Raw genomic sequence first — 15,759 nt, forward strand, 5'->3', positions numbered from 1 at the left:
TTTTTTTTCTTTTTGTAGAGACAGAGTCTCACTTTATAGTCCTCGGTAGAGTGCCGTGGCCTCACACAGCTCACAGCAACCTCCAACTCCTGGGCTTAAGCGATTCTCTTGTCTCAGCCTCCCAGGTAGCTGGGACTACAGGCGCCCACCACAATGCCCAGCTATTTTTTGGTTGCAGTTTGGCTGGGGCCGGGTTTGAACCCGCTACCTTCCGTATATGGGGCCAGCGCCCTTCCGACTGAGCCACAGGCGCCGCCCTCTTCAAGTATTTTTATAGTTTCATGTCTTAAGTTTAACTCTTTTACCCAGTGAGAGTCTATCTTAGTTAATGGTGAAAGGTGTGGGTCCAGTTTCAGTCTTTTACAGATCACCAGCCTGTTCACCCAGCACCATTTGTTAAATAGGGAATCTTTTCTCCACTGATTGTTTTTAATTAGCTTGTCAAAGATCAAATAACTGTAAGTAGTTGGATTCACCTCTTGGTTCTCTATTCTGTTCCAGACATCTACTTCTCTGTTTTTGCGCCAGTACCATGCTGTTTTGATCACTATCAATTTATAGTATAGTCTGAGGTCTGGTAGCGTGATTTCTCCTGCTTTGTTTTTGTTTCTGAGTAATGTTTTGGCTATTCAAGTTTTTTTCTGATTCTATATAAAATGAAGTATTATTTTTTCCAAGATCTTTAAAATATGACAATGGAGCTTTAATAGGAATTGCATTAAAATTATATATTGCTTTGGGTAGTAAGGACATTTTAACAATGTTGATTCTTCCCAGCCATGAGCATGGTATGTTATCCCATTTGTTAATGTGTTAATGTCTTCAGCTATTTCTTTTCTTAAAGTTTCATAGTTCTCTTTGTAGAGATCTTTCACGTCCTTTGTTAGATAAACTCCCAAATATTTCATCTTCTTTGGCACTACTGTGAAAGGAATAGAGTTCTTGACTGTTTTTTCGGCTTGGCTATTGTTGGTATATATAAAGGCTCCAGATTTATGGGTGTTGATTTTGTAGCCTGAGACATTGCTGTATTCCTTGATCACTTCCAAAAGTTTTGTAGAAGAATCACTAGTGTTTTCCAGATATCCAATCATGTCATCTGCAAAGAGTGAAAGTTTGATCTCTTCTGACCCTATGTGGATACCCTTGATCGCCTTTTCTTCCCTAATTGTAATGGCTAAAACTTCCATTCCAATGTTAAAGAGAAATGGAGACAATGGGCAACCTTGCCTGCTTCCTGATCTAAGTGGAAATGATTCCAATTTAACTTCATTCAATACTATATTGGCTGTGGGTTTGCTGTCGATGGCCTCTATTAATTTAAGAAATGTCCCTTCTATACCAATTTTCTTAAGTGTTCTGATCATGAAGGGATGCTGGATATTATCAAAAGCTTTTTCTGCATCAATTGAGAGAATCATATGATCTTTATTTTTTAGTTTGTTTATGTGCTGAATTACATTTATAGATTTACGTATATTGAACCAGCTTGAGACCCTGGGATAAATACCATTTGGTCATGGTGTATATATTTTTTTTGATGTGTTGTTGGATTCTGTTTGTTAGGATCTTATTAAGTATTTTTGCATCAATATTCATTAGTGATATTGGTCTATAATTTTCTTTTCTTGTTGGGTCTTTCCCTGGTTTGGGGATCAAGGTGATGTTTGCTTTGTAGAATTTGTTGGGTAATATTCCTTCTTTTTCTATTTTTTGAAAGAGGTTTAGTAATATAGGTACTAGTTCTTCTTTAAAGGTTTGGTAGAATTCTGACATAAAGCCATCTGGTTCTGGGCTTTTCTTTTTAGGGAGATTTTGTATAGTTGATGCTATTTCAGAACTTGATATAGGCCTGTTCAACATTTCCACTTTGTTCTGGCTAAGTCTTGGTAGGTGGTGTACTTCTAAGTATTGGTCGATTTCCCAAAGATTTTCATATATCTGAGAGTAAAGTTTCTTGTAATATTCGTTAAGAATATTTTGAATTTCTGAGGGGTCTGTTGTTATTTCATCTTTACCATTTCTGATTGATGAAATTAGAGATTTTACTCTTTTTTTCCTGGTTAGTTTGGCCAAAGGTTTATCTATTTTATTGATCTTTTCGAAAAACCAACTTTTGAATTTATTGATCTGTTGTATAATTCTTTTGTTTTCAATTTCATTTAATTCTGCTCCGATTTTGGTTATTTCTTTTCTTCTGCTGGGTTTAGGGTTGGAATGTTCTTCCTTCTCCAGTTGCTTGAGATGTCCCATTAAGTTATTAACTTCCTCTCTTTCTGTTCTCTTAAGGAAGGCTTGCAGTGCTATAAATTTCCCTCTTAGGAATGACTTTGCAGTATCCCAGAGGTTCTGATCATTCCTGTCTTGATTGTTGTTTTGTTCCAAAAATTTGGTGATTTCCTTCTTAATCTTGTCTATAACCCATCTATCCTTCAGCATAAGGTTATTTAGCTTACATGTTTTTGTATGGGTATGCAGATTCCTGTTGTTATTGAGTTCAACTTTTATTACATGATCGTCTGAGAAGATACAAGGAATAATTTCTATTTTTTAAAATTTTCTGAGGTTAGATTTGTGGCCTAGGGTGTGGTCGATTTTGGAGTATGTTCCATGGGCTGAAGAGAAGAATGTGTATTCAGTTTTCTTGGGATGAAATGTTCTGTAGATGTCTGTTAAGTCCAGCTGTTGAATGGTTAAGTTTAAATCTAAAATTTCTTTTCTTAGCTTCTTTTTGGAGGATCTATCCAGCACTGCTAAAGGGGTGTTAAAATCTCCAACTACTATGGAACTGGAGGAAATCAAGTTGCTCATGTCTGTTAGAGTTTCTCTTATAAATTGAGGTGCATTCTGGTTGGGTGCATAAATATTAATAATTGAAATCTCATCATATTGAGTTTTACCTTTAACAAATATGAAGTGTCCATCCTTATTCTTCCTTATTTTGGTTTAAAGCCCCTTGCATCTGCGGATAGGGTTGCAGTGCCTGCTTTTTTCTGCTTTCCATTTGCCTGGAGTAAAGATGACCATCCCTTCACCTTGAGTCTATTTTTGTCTTTTAATGTAAGATGTGATTCTTGTATGCAGCAGATATCTGGCTTGAGTTTTTGTATCCAGTCAGCCAACCTGTGCCTCTTCGGAGGACAATTTCAACCATTCACATTGATTCAGAATATTGATAAGCCTTTCGAGAGTCCAGTGGACGTTTTTAGTTCTTTTGTGACTGTGGAAGTTGGAATTTGATCAAAATTTTCTGGGTGGGTTTACTTTTGTGGTGGAGGATTACGCTGGTCTTTATGGAGGATAGGTCTGAGAATATCTTGGAGAGCTGGTTTAGTTATGGCAAATTTCTTCAACATGTGAATGTCATTGAAGTATTTAATTTCTCCATCATAAATGAAACTCAGTTTAGCTTGGTACAGGATCCTGGGTTGAAAGTTATTTTGTTTTAGGAGATTAAAGTTGATGACCATCCTCTTCTAGCTTGAAAGATTTCAGCAGAGAGATCTGCAGTTATTTTAATATTCTTGCCCTTGTAGGTAATGGTTTTCTTTCATCTGGCTGCTTTCAGAATTTTCTCCTTCATATTAACTTTAGTGAAATTGATTATGATGTGTCTGGGCGATGTCTTATTTGGGTTGAGTCATGCTGGAGTTCTGAAACTGTGTGTGCTATCTGAATTGCAGAATCTCTTGGCATGTCTGGAAAGTTCTCTTTCATAATCTCATGGAGAAGAGACTCTGTGCCTTGTGAAGCCACTTCATCGCTTTTGGGGATCCCTATAAGATGAATATTGGTTTTCTTTGAATTATCCCAGAGCTCTCTGAGAGAGTGATCTGTTTTTGCTCTCCATTTCTCTTCCTTTTTGAGAGTTTGGGAGTGTTCAAGGCTTTGTCTTCAATGTCAGAAATCCTTTCTTCTGCTTACTGTATTCTGTTACTGAGGTATTCTACTGTGTTTCTCAGATCTTTGAGGGCTGCAACTTCTTGTCTCAATGCATTAAAATGTTTGGTCATTTGGTCTTTGAATTTGTTGAATTCTTGAGACACCTTTTTGGTTACTGCTTGGAATTCTAATTCGATCTTATTTGCTATCCAGATTCTGAATTCAATTTCTGACATCTCACCTATTTGTTTGTGCATGGGATCTTGTGCTGTGTCTGCCCCACTGTTCCTTGGGGAGTTGATCTACTCTGATTATTCATATTACCAGAGTATTTCTGTTGATTTCACCTCGAGATTGTTTTTCACCATTGCCTCTGGCCATCCTCAGAGTTGGGGAGGTGTCTCTCCATGATTAGTCCCCAGCAGAATCACTCTATTGTTGCTGGATCTTTGTTGGGAGTGACCCTGTGTAGCTCCTCTGGGGCTGCCCCAGCCAGGGAGTCCTGGTTGTGGGAACTGCTCTGGAGTGTGACACACCCAGATTCAGCAACAGGGCATGGGGTGGTTCACATGGTTCTGGGAGTTCCTGGCACCCAGTGACTTTGGCACAGAGGGCCCAAGGCTCCTGTAGTCTCTGGCCAGGAGAAGGGCTCCATGCAGAAGCAGGGAGGGCTCTGGAGGTCATGCAACTACCAGAGTCCCTGGCCAGATGAGTGGGCTGGTGTGGAGGCAGGGAAGGTACAGGAGGGAGGACAGGGGTTGCGCAGCTCCCCGAGTTCCTGGTCAGGGCATGCGGAGGTCCGGCGGTCGAGGGTCATGGGTTGCAGCTCTTCCGGAGGTCCATGTGTGCGCTGATCATGGGTCGCAGGTTGAGGCGTAGCTCTTATGGAGGTCCGGGCAGGCGCTGATTGCAGGTTGCAGTGTAGCTCTTATGGAGGTCTGGGCGGGCACCGATTGTGGGTCACAGCACAGCTCTTATGGAGGTCCAGGCAGGCACCGGTCCCCACTTTATTTTTAAGAGGAAGAAAGTAAAACCTCAGAGAACATTCAAGTCACAAGAGTATTATTCTTTCACGCAGGATTTAAGCCCCTTTCACCCAACCACTAAACCCTAGAAACTCACACTTCACCCCAGTCCTGACAAGATCAAATTGCTTACTATTGCCAACTTACCTGGATGTTTGTGTCCTTGTTTTTCAAACAAGAGAATTAAATGAGTTGATATCTAAGCTTTCTTCTACCTCTGGTTAGAATCCTTGCTTTCTTAGATTGTCTTAAGTGCCAAGATGAAGAGGAGGGATATTGCCTTGGATGGAATGATCCCAGTGGGACCTCTCAGCAGGGCATGGCATCATAAAACTGAAAACATCATTTTTTTAGTCTTGCTTTTGTAGCTGAGATTTACTTTTCATGGTGCCATTCTTTTTTTTTTTTTTATTGTTGGGGATTCATTGAGGGTACAATAAGCCAGGTTACACTGATTGCAATTGTTAGGTAAAGTCCCTCTTGCAATCATGTCTTGCCCCCATAAAGTGTGACACACACCAAGGCCCCACCTACCTCCCTCCTTCCCTCTTTCTGTTCCCCCCCCCCATAACCATAATTGTCATTAATTGTCCTCATATCATTCATGGTGCCATTCTGCACTCCAGAATCGTGGCCTTGTCTCTGTCAAGTTCCAGAGTTCTTAGAAGTAATGTGTGATGTTCAAGTTTAGACTTCCGTTTGATTGGAAGTTTCCTCCACTCTTCCTACCCCTTGCCTTTATGACTGATGTTACCTCACAGTGTCTCCCTTCATCCTCCATGCCTTCCCTAGACTGGGTTTGAGGTCTCTTCTCAGCTCACCTTCATCTTGGCTCATATCCCCCCACTTTGTAATCTTTCTCCCCTCCATCAAGAGCTCTTCAAGAGCAAAGGTGATGTTTCTTGGATTGTTTTGTTGATACAACATGCACATACTATGTTGGCTGTGGTCTCAACTGTAGACAACTAGACCCAGGGAAGTTCTGGCAAAGGTGAAGAGAAGACGACAGGGACAAGAGAATCAGTCCCTCTGGATGGCTTCTAGGAGCGAAGGTAGACATCTCATGGGATCACCTGCAGAACACCAGGGAGCACACTCATGAGCAAGAGCAGAAGACAAAGTTCCTGTAAATAATTAGAGTAAGAAATGTGCTCTGACCTGTGGTCTGGTGTCCCTTGTCCAAATTCACCTGGTGGTTCCAGCACTTCTCCACCCCAACCATGGGAACTCAGCCCCATCCTCCTAGCCCCACCAGCTCCAGGCTCAATCTTCGCTTCTAGGCTGAGGCAATGTTTAGATGACTGTGAAGTGTCCATGAATCCAGGATACACCATTCTACAAGTTATCTCCGTAGCAAAGAAAATTTTAAAATAATACTATAAATGTGTTTGATATATTCTGAGGATAACAGCAATCTCATGGGCTAGTGTCTTAGAACACTAGCTAAAAATGCATGGAATTCAGGCCTCGCCAGCCTGCACAGGAAGGACTGTCACCTCTGTAGAATGTCTAGACCACGTACTTTTCAAGATTCACAGAACATTAGACCTAGAAAAACCTCCAAGATTACCTGAGTCTGAGGCAATAAAGAAACTTCAGGGTCAGAGGGGTCAAGACCTACATGCAGCCACACTGTTATTTATGAAAGCTGGATAGGTGTGGGTGAAGGCAGCTCACCACCACAACTGTGTAAGCTTCTGTCTGTGAATTGTTCTGGGTCCCAAGGCCTCCTGCACCCCATCAGCAGAACATGGCTGGAAGAATCTCTCTCACATGATATCCTTGTCACTTTTTCCAGCATTGTGCTGACCCTGTGACTGTATAATACTTAAAGATTCTAAAAAGAATGGGATAATTATCATTCCCAAGACACAGTGAGACAGAGGTTCCCTGCTCTTCACAGCTACATGGAGGCATTATTTACAGTCTCACCACATTGACTTTAAAACTTAATTTGTGTCTTAATTTGTATTGACAACTAAAGGGACTTACAGTTCCCTTACTAAATATAGTGTCCCCTCTTTTCCTTTAAACTGGGGCCTTTCATGACATTGGACAACTTAGAACTTTATGAGAAGGAACTTCTGTTTCAGACAAATATTAACTTTCTCATTTCTCTCTCCCCTCCTGGGCACAGTTCCATATTTGGAGGGCAGAGAAAGGGATGCATGAAAGATGACTGACATCTCATGTCTTATGAACTGCTTTTCCGGTGCACCTGTTTCTTTTTGGGAGGAATTCCCACTGCACCCTTCAGGAGCTCTCAGTCCTGGAGGAAATACTTTTACAGTTTACCTAGCTGTATTTAACCAATGACTAATGGAAGAGATGGAACCATAGGTACAATTTGACCTGGAAACTCCTTAACTCTATCTGACTTTGAGTTTCCTTTTCTAGATTATTTGGCTTTTACTTTACAACTTCTTTTTTCTCCTTTGAAGCTGCTGGGATGAAAATGGATTGATGAGAGGAAAGGTAGCTATTTGAAGATTAAAATTAAAGTAAGCACATCACTTATCTCTATGAAATGTTGACTGTGCACAAAATACCATGTTGATTGTTATGGAGGGTACAAGCTTGTACCTGATGTGGTCCCTCCTCTCAAAGACCTCATAGTCCAGATGGGAGTTAATACATACACTGTAGGAAGAGGTCTCTGAGCATATTCTGAGCATATTATGTCTGTGTTTCCCAAATTAGGTGCAACTACCACTCACTGGTGGCTAAGGAGGTGATTTTAGGTGGTGCACAGGTGGGGCATCCATCTTGTTAGCAAGGACTCCAAGCTCAGGATCAACTCACCTCTCGAAGGCCCTACCTCTTAGGACCATCACACCAGGGTTAGAATTTCCACATATACATTATGGGGAGACACAAACATTCAGTTCATAACACCAACTAGATTTATTTCGGTAAAAAAGGTGATTTAATTCCAAATAATAAATAATGATATGGAATATACAAAAATATGTCAGAGATGATAAGGCATGTACAAATGTTTGTGAAATGCTTTGCAAGTATCAGATGGGTACTTTAGATTCAAATTGCAGGTGGAATTTCCAGGAACAACTGTGCACCAGGGACTGAGTGGTCAGGGAAGTATTCCTAGGGGTGGGGAACTGTAAGGGGCCATTGGAGCATTCACGTGAGAAGAGACATGATGATGGGTGAGGGAGAGAGTCGAAGTTCATGGACTGAATGAACAGTGGATGCCTGGGAGCTGCGGCTAGAGGCAAGTCACAGCTGGAATTGCCTGATAGGAGGAACTTTTTGCAAGGAGTCTTTTTTCTTTGTGTGTTTAAAAAGACTTTTTACTTTGGGATAATTGATTCGTGTGCACAAACAGTAAAGATGTTTCATACCCCCTTCATCCAATATTTCCGAGCACTAATATCTTACATAACTGTAGTTCAATAACACAGCCAGGAAATTGGTGATAATAGAAGCCACCAAACTTATTCCAATTTCACTAGTATTATTAATACACATATTCAGTTGTGTGTGCATTTAGTTCCATGCAATTTTATCACATGTGTGCATTGGTGTGACCACCACAAGAATCAAGTCATGGTTCTTGGAATAAGAATCCCTTGTCTTCCCTTTCATTTTCCCTCACCCATGGCAACCATTAATCTTTCACCCATCCCTATGATTTTGTCATTCAAGAATGTTATGTAAATGGAATGGTACAGAAGGAAACCTTTTGGTGTTGGCTTTCCCCCTACCACACACACACTCAACATAAGTCCCTTGAGATTCATACAACTTGTCGCTGTTATCAGGAGTCCATTCCTTTTCATGACTGAGTAGTATTCCATGACTCCAGATGTACTGCAGTTGAACCATTAACTCATTGTAGAAAATCTGGCTTGTTTCCAGTTTGTAGTTATTATAAATAAAGATGCTATGAATATTTGTGCACAGATTTTTGTGTCAACATAAGTTTTCAGTACCCAAGAGTGTGATTGCTATGACCTATGGTAAGTTTGGTTTAGTTTTATAAGAAACGGCCATACTCTCTTCTGGTGTAGCTGCATCATTTCACATTCCCACCAGCAGTTTATACCCTTATTAACTGATCCAGTTTCTCTGAATCTTTGCCAGCATTTTGTGTTATCACTGTTTTATTTTAGCTATTCAGATAGGGATGGAGTGATATCTCATTGTGGATTTCTTTTGCATTTCCGCAGTGGCTAATGATACCTTGATGTGCTTATTTGACATCTTTGTGTCCTCTGCAGTGAAATGTCTGTTTGTATCTTTTGCCCGTTGGCTCGTTGAGTTTGGGGAGTACTTTATATGTTCTAGGAATAAGTCTTTTGTCAGATATATAGTTTGCAAATATCTTTTCCCAGTCTGTAATTTATTTTTTCATCCTCTTCTCAGGTTCTTTCATAGAGCAGAAGTTGTTAGCATTGATGAGATTTAATTGATTAATTTTCCCTTTTATGGCTTATGCTTTTGGTGAAAAGTATAATAATTCTTTACTTAGCTCTAGGACCTGAAGATTTTCTCTTGTTTTTACCTAGAAATTTTATGGTTGTACACTTTACATTTAAGTCCATAATGTATATTTTGGGTTAACCGTTGTATAAATATTAAGGTTTAAGTCAAGGGTTCATTTATTTTTGTTTGTTTTGTTTCTGGATGTTGGACTGCGCCCACACTATTTGTTGGAAAAACAATCCTTGCTCCATAGAATTGCTCTTACACCTTTGTCAAAAAGAGTGGGCCACATTTTTGTGGGCCTTTGCTCTTTCTAATGACCTTATTGATATTTCTTATCAAGAAAGAGGTTAATGGACAGTTTTACCCAAATGAATCATGCCACTTTTATAAAAGCTTATTTAATTATAAAATATTTGATAATTTAGGGAGGCCTCATTACACACTTATGAACCATCCCAGAGGCCTTAAGTCCTTATGAAAACAGAAGATTTGGCTCATATCCCACCAAAATATTTCCTTTTACCTAAATAGAAAGACATGGGAAAAAACAGTTCGCATTTTTTCCCCAGGGCCAATACTGGCTGCTTACATTTGAGTTGGAGAATTTTAAAGGGATGAGAAAAGTGCTTGCCCGCTGATAGGCCCCACTACACACAGATCTGGGCAGGGACATGTAACCAACAGCTTTGCTGGAGATGTAGGAACCTGCTCCCCTACAGAAATGAAGAGAGAGATCTAGAAAAAGCAAGCTGATCCTTTTTGAGGGGCAAACTCAAGCCACATAACCCAAGTTGATCACAGACAGTTTTAAAGCTAAGCACTGTGCAATTAGCTTTGCCTCCTTGGGTTTTTGAAACATGCATCTCTACAAACCTGCCTGTGCAGACATCCCTAGCCCCAAACTGGGTCTGCCGAAATCCGGGGAATCGGCTCTAAAATGCAGACGGCACCTCGCAGTGCCCAAGACTCAGCCTACGGCAGCCTGCGGGCCTGTTAGGCCCAGTGGAGCAGTGGAGCAGAAATATTTGGAAACGTTTTTGCACGTCCATGGAATTTCATTGCAGAAAACCACCAAGGCCGAGACGGGCATGGCATACAGGTACTACTGATTGCAATGTCATCAACGAGGGCACTGAAGTTCAAGATAGTTAGTAAAGAAATAAGGATTGAAATAATAAGACAAAGCCCTATAAGAAAAAGAAAAATAACTGTGATGAGTTCTCTTCTTAGACCTTACTCTTTGTCTGGCCTTACTCTTTTTGAGCTTTATATCATCTTTCTCGTTGCTCAAAGGGTTATACACAAGATAGTCAAGCTCACATGTGGAGGGTATAATCATGTGCTGCCAGTAGAAATACCTTTGGCTCTGAGTAGGTAGGTGATCGAGCAGGTCAAAATGAAGAAAGGGACGTTCTTCTTCTCAAGGGAATGTGTAAGTTAAGAATAGAATTGTTTTAATGGTTCCTGGGTTTTAAGACCATTATTTTCTTCTAAGCCTCAATCAAATGGTCTGTGCTAATGGCTAATAAAGTAGTTCAAGTTCTTCTTGAAATGACAGCACTTTTTAATCAATGTAGTTCAAGATAAATTACTGGGTGTAAGCTAAACTTCCAATACCATTATTTATTCTGTGAAAGATTAATGAAAGAGAGAATTTTTTTTTTCCTGGGGTAGGGTTGGATGTGTCATGTTTGTAAATTGCTCTGAAATGGCAAGTATCATTCTTTATTAGAACATTTACTGTTCAAACATTCTACAAGATACGCTGTGATCAGATAAGTGGTCCAGCACCACCTGCACTAGTGTTTCCTTGACCAATGCCTGGAATTTTAAAAACATCTCAGAATCTGGGTAAAAGCTGTTCAGAAGGACAAGGGTACTGAAAACTAAAAAAAGAATCCAGCATTTGTAAAAGGATACTTGTCACAGCTCAAGTCAAAACGTCTACTTCACAGAGTAAGATTGTTTTTCAAGTACAAGATGTCCCCCGTGATTTCATTTTCCGTAATGTAAAGGTCTATTTCAGTGTAGTAGCTCCTGTTCTTATTTGTCAGCTAATTTTATTAATATAGCAATTTGCAGTAATGTGGCTCCACTCTGGAGAGCAAAGTATTTTATACAGACTCTTTATGTTAGAAAGAGCTGGTGCAGAAGAAGAATGAACTCTTGAAGATTTACAGGAAGCATGTTACAACTTACCCCATTGTGATTTAGAAGTAGGAGCCCCAAAGAATCTAATTATCTTTCCAAGAGAACTCTTGGGCTGCACCCATTGGACTGGTGGAGACACCACAATCCTTCATCCACTTCTGTACTTAATATCTGTCAATCACAAGAACGAGCCTATTCTTTTCTCTCACTCCCTTCTCCACGCTTTCCTTGACCCTCAGTGGTGGAACTGATGTTGCTGTGTGAATACAGATCAGGTAAAGGGGAAGATAAACTGTTTCACTTAAAAAAAAATCTGCCTCCACGTCTTTGTCACATGGTATGACCATGAACTCTTGCATAAACCTTCAGAGGCCATGCCTCTTTCTCTCAAAAGTCCTGGTTTAATATCAGTTCCATGTCTGGGCTGTGAGCCAATGTTCAGATGAAGATGTGTTCTAGGACAGGGTTTTTTGAAGGATGAATGGAAAGGGGAACAATTTCTTCAAACAGAAGAGAGCACAGCTGCCTCAGGTGAAGGTGGGGTTCTGGAGCCCACCTGCTCAGGGAGTGGGGAGCATTCATCCCCAGCCTATTCCTGAGGCACGTCAGTGGATCCTATACTCCCCATGGTTTGAGAGTATAGATCTGGGGGGACTCTTCGTAATGTCTTGGTGAGCAAGGCTCTACTACCTTTGCTCTTCGGCCTTGGGGATGCCAGGTCCTGCTCACGGAGGCAGGCTTTTGGTCAAGTGTGCATGCTGCTAGGTCACATTCTGGTGAGAAATGGGACTTAGGGGAATGTTCCTAAATCAGTCTGAGTAGAGAAATGCGCAGTTAAATTAACCATTAGCCTCAAGAAACACCAAGGCTCTATATTGTGCTGAACTTGCTATGCTCACGCATCCCTCTGATACGTTCCTCATTTACCCCCTTCCCAAATTCCCATAGTACTTTGTTTATTCTTCCTCAAGACACTTACTACTTACCCTTATTTAAGACATTTTCCTTCAAGCATTTGAGAGGGATTTTTAGGGAAAAGACCCAGTGTTCTCTTGGTCCCTGTCAACTTGCTTTTGAACTTGATTTCTTTCTTTTTTTTATTAAATCATAACTGTGCTGATTTTGTATACAATTTGGAATGCTTACATCAAACTGGTTAACATAACCTTCACCTCACTTACTTGTTGTATTAATACATTTATACTCTACTCTTAATAGTTTTGACATGTACCCTTGCATTGTGCACAATAGGTGAGGTACCACCAAATACCCTCCCTCCCCTCTCCCTCTTCTTCCCTCCCCTCCCCTATCCCTCCTTTTTGGACTACAGTTGTGTTTTAGCATTTGTATGAAAGTGTAGATGATTATATATTGGTTTCATAATAATATTGAGTACATTGGATACATTTTCTTCCATTCTTGAGATACTTTACTAAGAAGAATATGTTCCAGCTTATTCAGGTAAGCATAAAAGAGGTAAAGTCTCCATCTTTTCTATGGCTGCATAGTATTCCATGGTATACATATACCACAATTTGTAATCCATTCATGGGTCCATGGGCACTTGGACTGCTTCCATGACTTGGCAATTATGAATTGGGCTGCAATAAACATTCTGGTGCAAACATCTTTTTTTGTAAAATGATTTTTGTTCTTTCTTATAATCATAGTTGGAGTTAGGAGAGAAGGTGACTTTCATACTCTTCTTTATTCTGATTTTTTTTTCTCCTGGAAAAAGTGGGTTGTGGGAAGAACATGGCTCTGTTAAATGACATCTGTTCAATGTGATCTTTTCCATTTTCTTCTTTTTGTGTAAAAAAAATGGAAAGAGAAGGGACTTTGGAGTTAAGCAGACCAGTGTTTAAATTCCAATCCTGCTGGTTTTTGCATGGTGTGGCATTGAGCCAGCCATGACTTATAAATGCCGAGGACATAGTAGGCAGTCACCTAATGTAAGTTCTCTTCCTGCTTACTCTGAGCGTCTGTCCATCAGTTTAAGTGTCAGGGAGTGGTAGTGTTAAAAACCTTTAGCTGAAGCATATAAATAGTTAAGAGAATATTCTCAGAAGGAAAAGAAGAAATAAAGCAATCTGTAATAATTTACAATCTGTGTAGGTTTCCATGCTGAGCTGTAGAATTCTGAGAGGTCTGGAAGAGCTGGGTAAGCTGTTTTCTCTTCCTAATTTGGTCAGATGCCATTGCAGACTTTAGCCCAATACCAGCTGCTTGGGCCCCTTGATCATCTGTGAGAGAGCACTATGTTGTGTTTCCATGGAGACCTGGTTTTATTTGTAACTAAGGTTGACCAGGAGAGGAAAAAAAAAAACCCCCAGTAAATATGCAAATACATGTATCAATTGCAAGGAGACTGAAGGAAATTGAACATGGTGTAAAAAGTGTGGAGTTGCTGTGCAGATCCTTCTGTTGGCATAACGATTTCAGCAAAAATAGAAGTTTTAAAATCTATTTTATTAGTGATAAAAATATTGTCACCCAAGAGCGTTTTAAAGTCAAGTGTATGAGGCAGAATGTTAATTGGCTCTATTGCATAGCCTTGAACTCTGAGCCAGACAGCGAACTGAGATTAGAGAGGTCGTTTTATGAAGAAAGCACAAAAATACCTAAACTGAGTTAGGATGCGCCAAACACCTAGCTTTGAGGCAATTTGGTAACATTTGCAGGAGGAACTCAAACAGAGGTAAAATGAAGTTCTTATCCAGGGGCAACACTTTCCCTGTAAAGGGCCAAATGGTGAGGATATTTGTTCCAGACCCCTATCGGCCTTCTCACAACAACTGAACTCTGCCATTGCCAGGTGAAATAGCCACTGATGACATGCAAATGAGTGGGCATGGCTGTGTTCCAATAAAACTTTATTTATAGATCCTGAAATTTGAATTTTATATAATTTTTATGTATCACAAACTGTCTTCCTTTTTTACCCTCCCAAACCATTAAAATATATAAAAATAAGTCTTAGCTTGTAGGCTATACAAAAACAGATGGCAAAACAAACAAACAAATAAAAAACCAAAAACAGGTGGCAGGCTGGGTGTGGCCACCAGGTTATAGTTTGCAGACCCCGAGGCTAGAAAACGAAGCTTTCAATTGCACTGGTATGTATTTGTTTGTGTTTATTTATTTTTAAACTAGCTTGTTTCCAGAAGCATTTAAAGATTCCAAATGCATATAATTCAGAAATATAGAAAGAGAATAAAAAGAAGAAGAGAAAAATTGAGGCCAAGAAAGACTAAAAGTGCAGGAAGGGACGCCAGCGCCAGGGTGAGGGACCATTTTGTGTGCAACCCAGTAGAGCTGCTGGAGGTGGAAGGGCCTGGCTCTGTGCTTCCCAGAGGTATAGACAGGTTAGTTGCTTAGTAATGGCTCTCCTCTTCCTAATCTAGAGATCAGAGAGGTTTCTTTTGGTTCTTCTTATTTGTGTGATGAATAACACCCTCATAATATCCTTGCAGAATACACAGCAGTGAGGTTCAGGGCTCTGTCCTATGCAGCCCCCAATACTACTCAGTGGCATCATATCATACCATGTCAGCAAAGGCAAGTGGGTGGGTGGTAAAAGAAATGACATTGGTTCAATAGAAACCGCATGTCACTTTGGACTCAGATGTGCTAAAAAAGTTCCCCAATAATGATGATAGGATCCCTTTCCTCCTCTCCTCTCCCGTCCCTTCCCCTTCCCTCCCCTCCTCTCCCGTCTTCTCCTTCTCCAATGACGGCTGGTCCAGTTTCATGGAATGAAACAATGGTTTCAAAAAAGTGTTATTTGCAACCAAGAATAACATTTTCTATAGCCTTGAGTGGAAGGTGGAAGAGGGCAACAAAAGAAGAAAGGGAGGGGTGGGGGAAGTCTCAGAATTATTAACGTGGGACAGACATCTTAGAGGTGATCTGCTCCAATTTCTGGTCTTTCAGCCAAAGACAATCGAGGCTCAGAGATGTTGAGTGATGAGCTTGAAGTTGCATTGCCAACTGGCAAGAAAGCTGTGACTAGAACCCTTGTTCCTTAGGTCCCAGTTCAATGCTTTCTCCATACTCCCTACGTTTATTCCCAGATCCTCAGCCAACACCCATCCCATGCCAATTCATGCACACACACAAATGCAGACACACAAACTCACACTCACATGCACACACACACACAGACACACTCACACACACACAGTCATCCACACACACTCTCACACAGACACACACTGTCTCACATTCACAGATTCTCACACACACACACACA

The 15,759-nt window shown here is 40.5% G+C and overlaps 1 protein-coding gene across 2 annotated transcripts in view; it reads left to right on the top strand.

The window, feature by feature from the left end:
* Nucleotides 1-15,759, top strand: part of KCNAB1 (potassium voltage-gated channel subfamily A regulatory beta subunit 1) — a 441,389-nt gene that overhangs the window by 22,514 nt on the left and 403,116 nt on the right. The window contains exon 1 of one of the 2 annotated variants that reach the window (XM_053600069.1): nucleotides 10,032-10,455. The exons of the other annotated variant lie outside the window; for it this stretch is intronic. Within the exon in view, the coding sequence (XP_053456044.1) occupies nucleotides 10,214-10,455 (242 nt within the window). The 5' untranslated portion in view covers nucleotides 10,032-10,213. Of the gene's footprint in view, nucleotides 1-10,031; nucleotides 10,456-15,759 lie in introns of those variants that run through there. 2 annotated transcript variants of the gene reach the window in all.

Source organism: Nycticebus coucang, chromosome 8 (genome assembly GCF_027406575.1).
Source record: "Nycticebus coucang isolate mNycCou1 chromosome 8, mNycCou1.pri, whole genome shotgun sequence".
Classification (NCBI taxonomy): domain Eukaryota; kingdom Metazoa; phylum Chordata; class Mammalia; order Primates; family Lorisidae; genus Nycticebus; species Nycticebus coucang.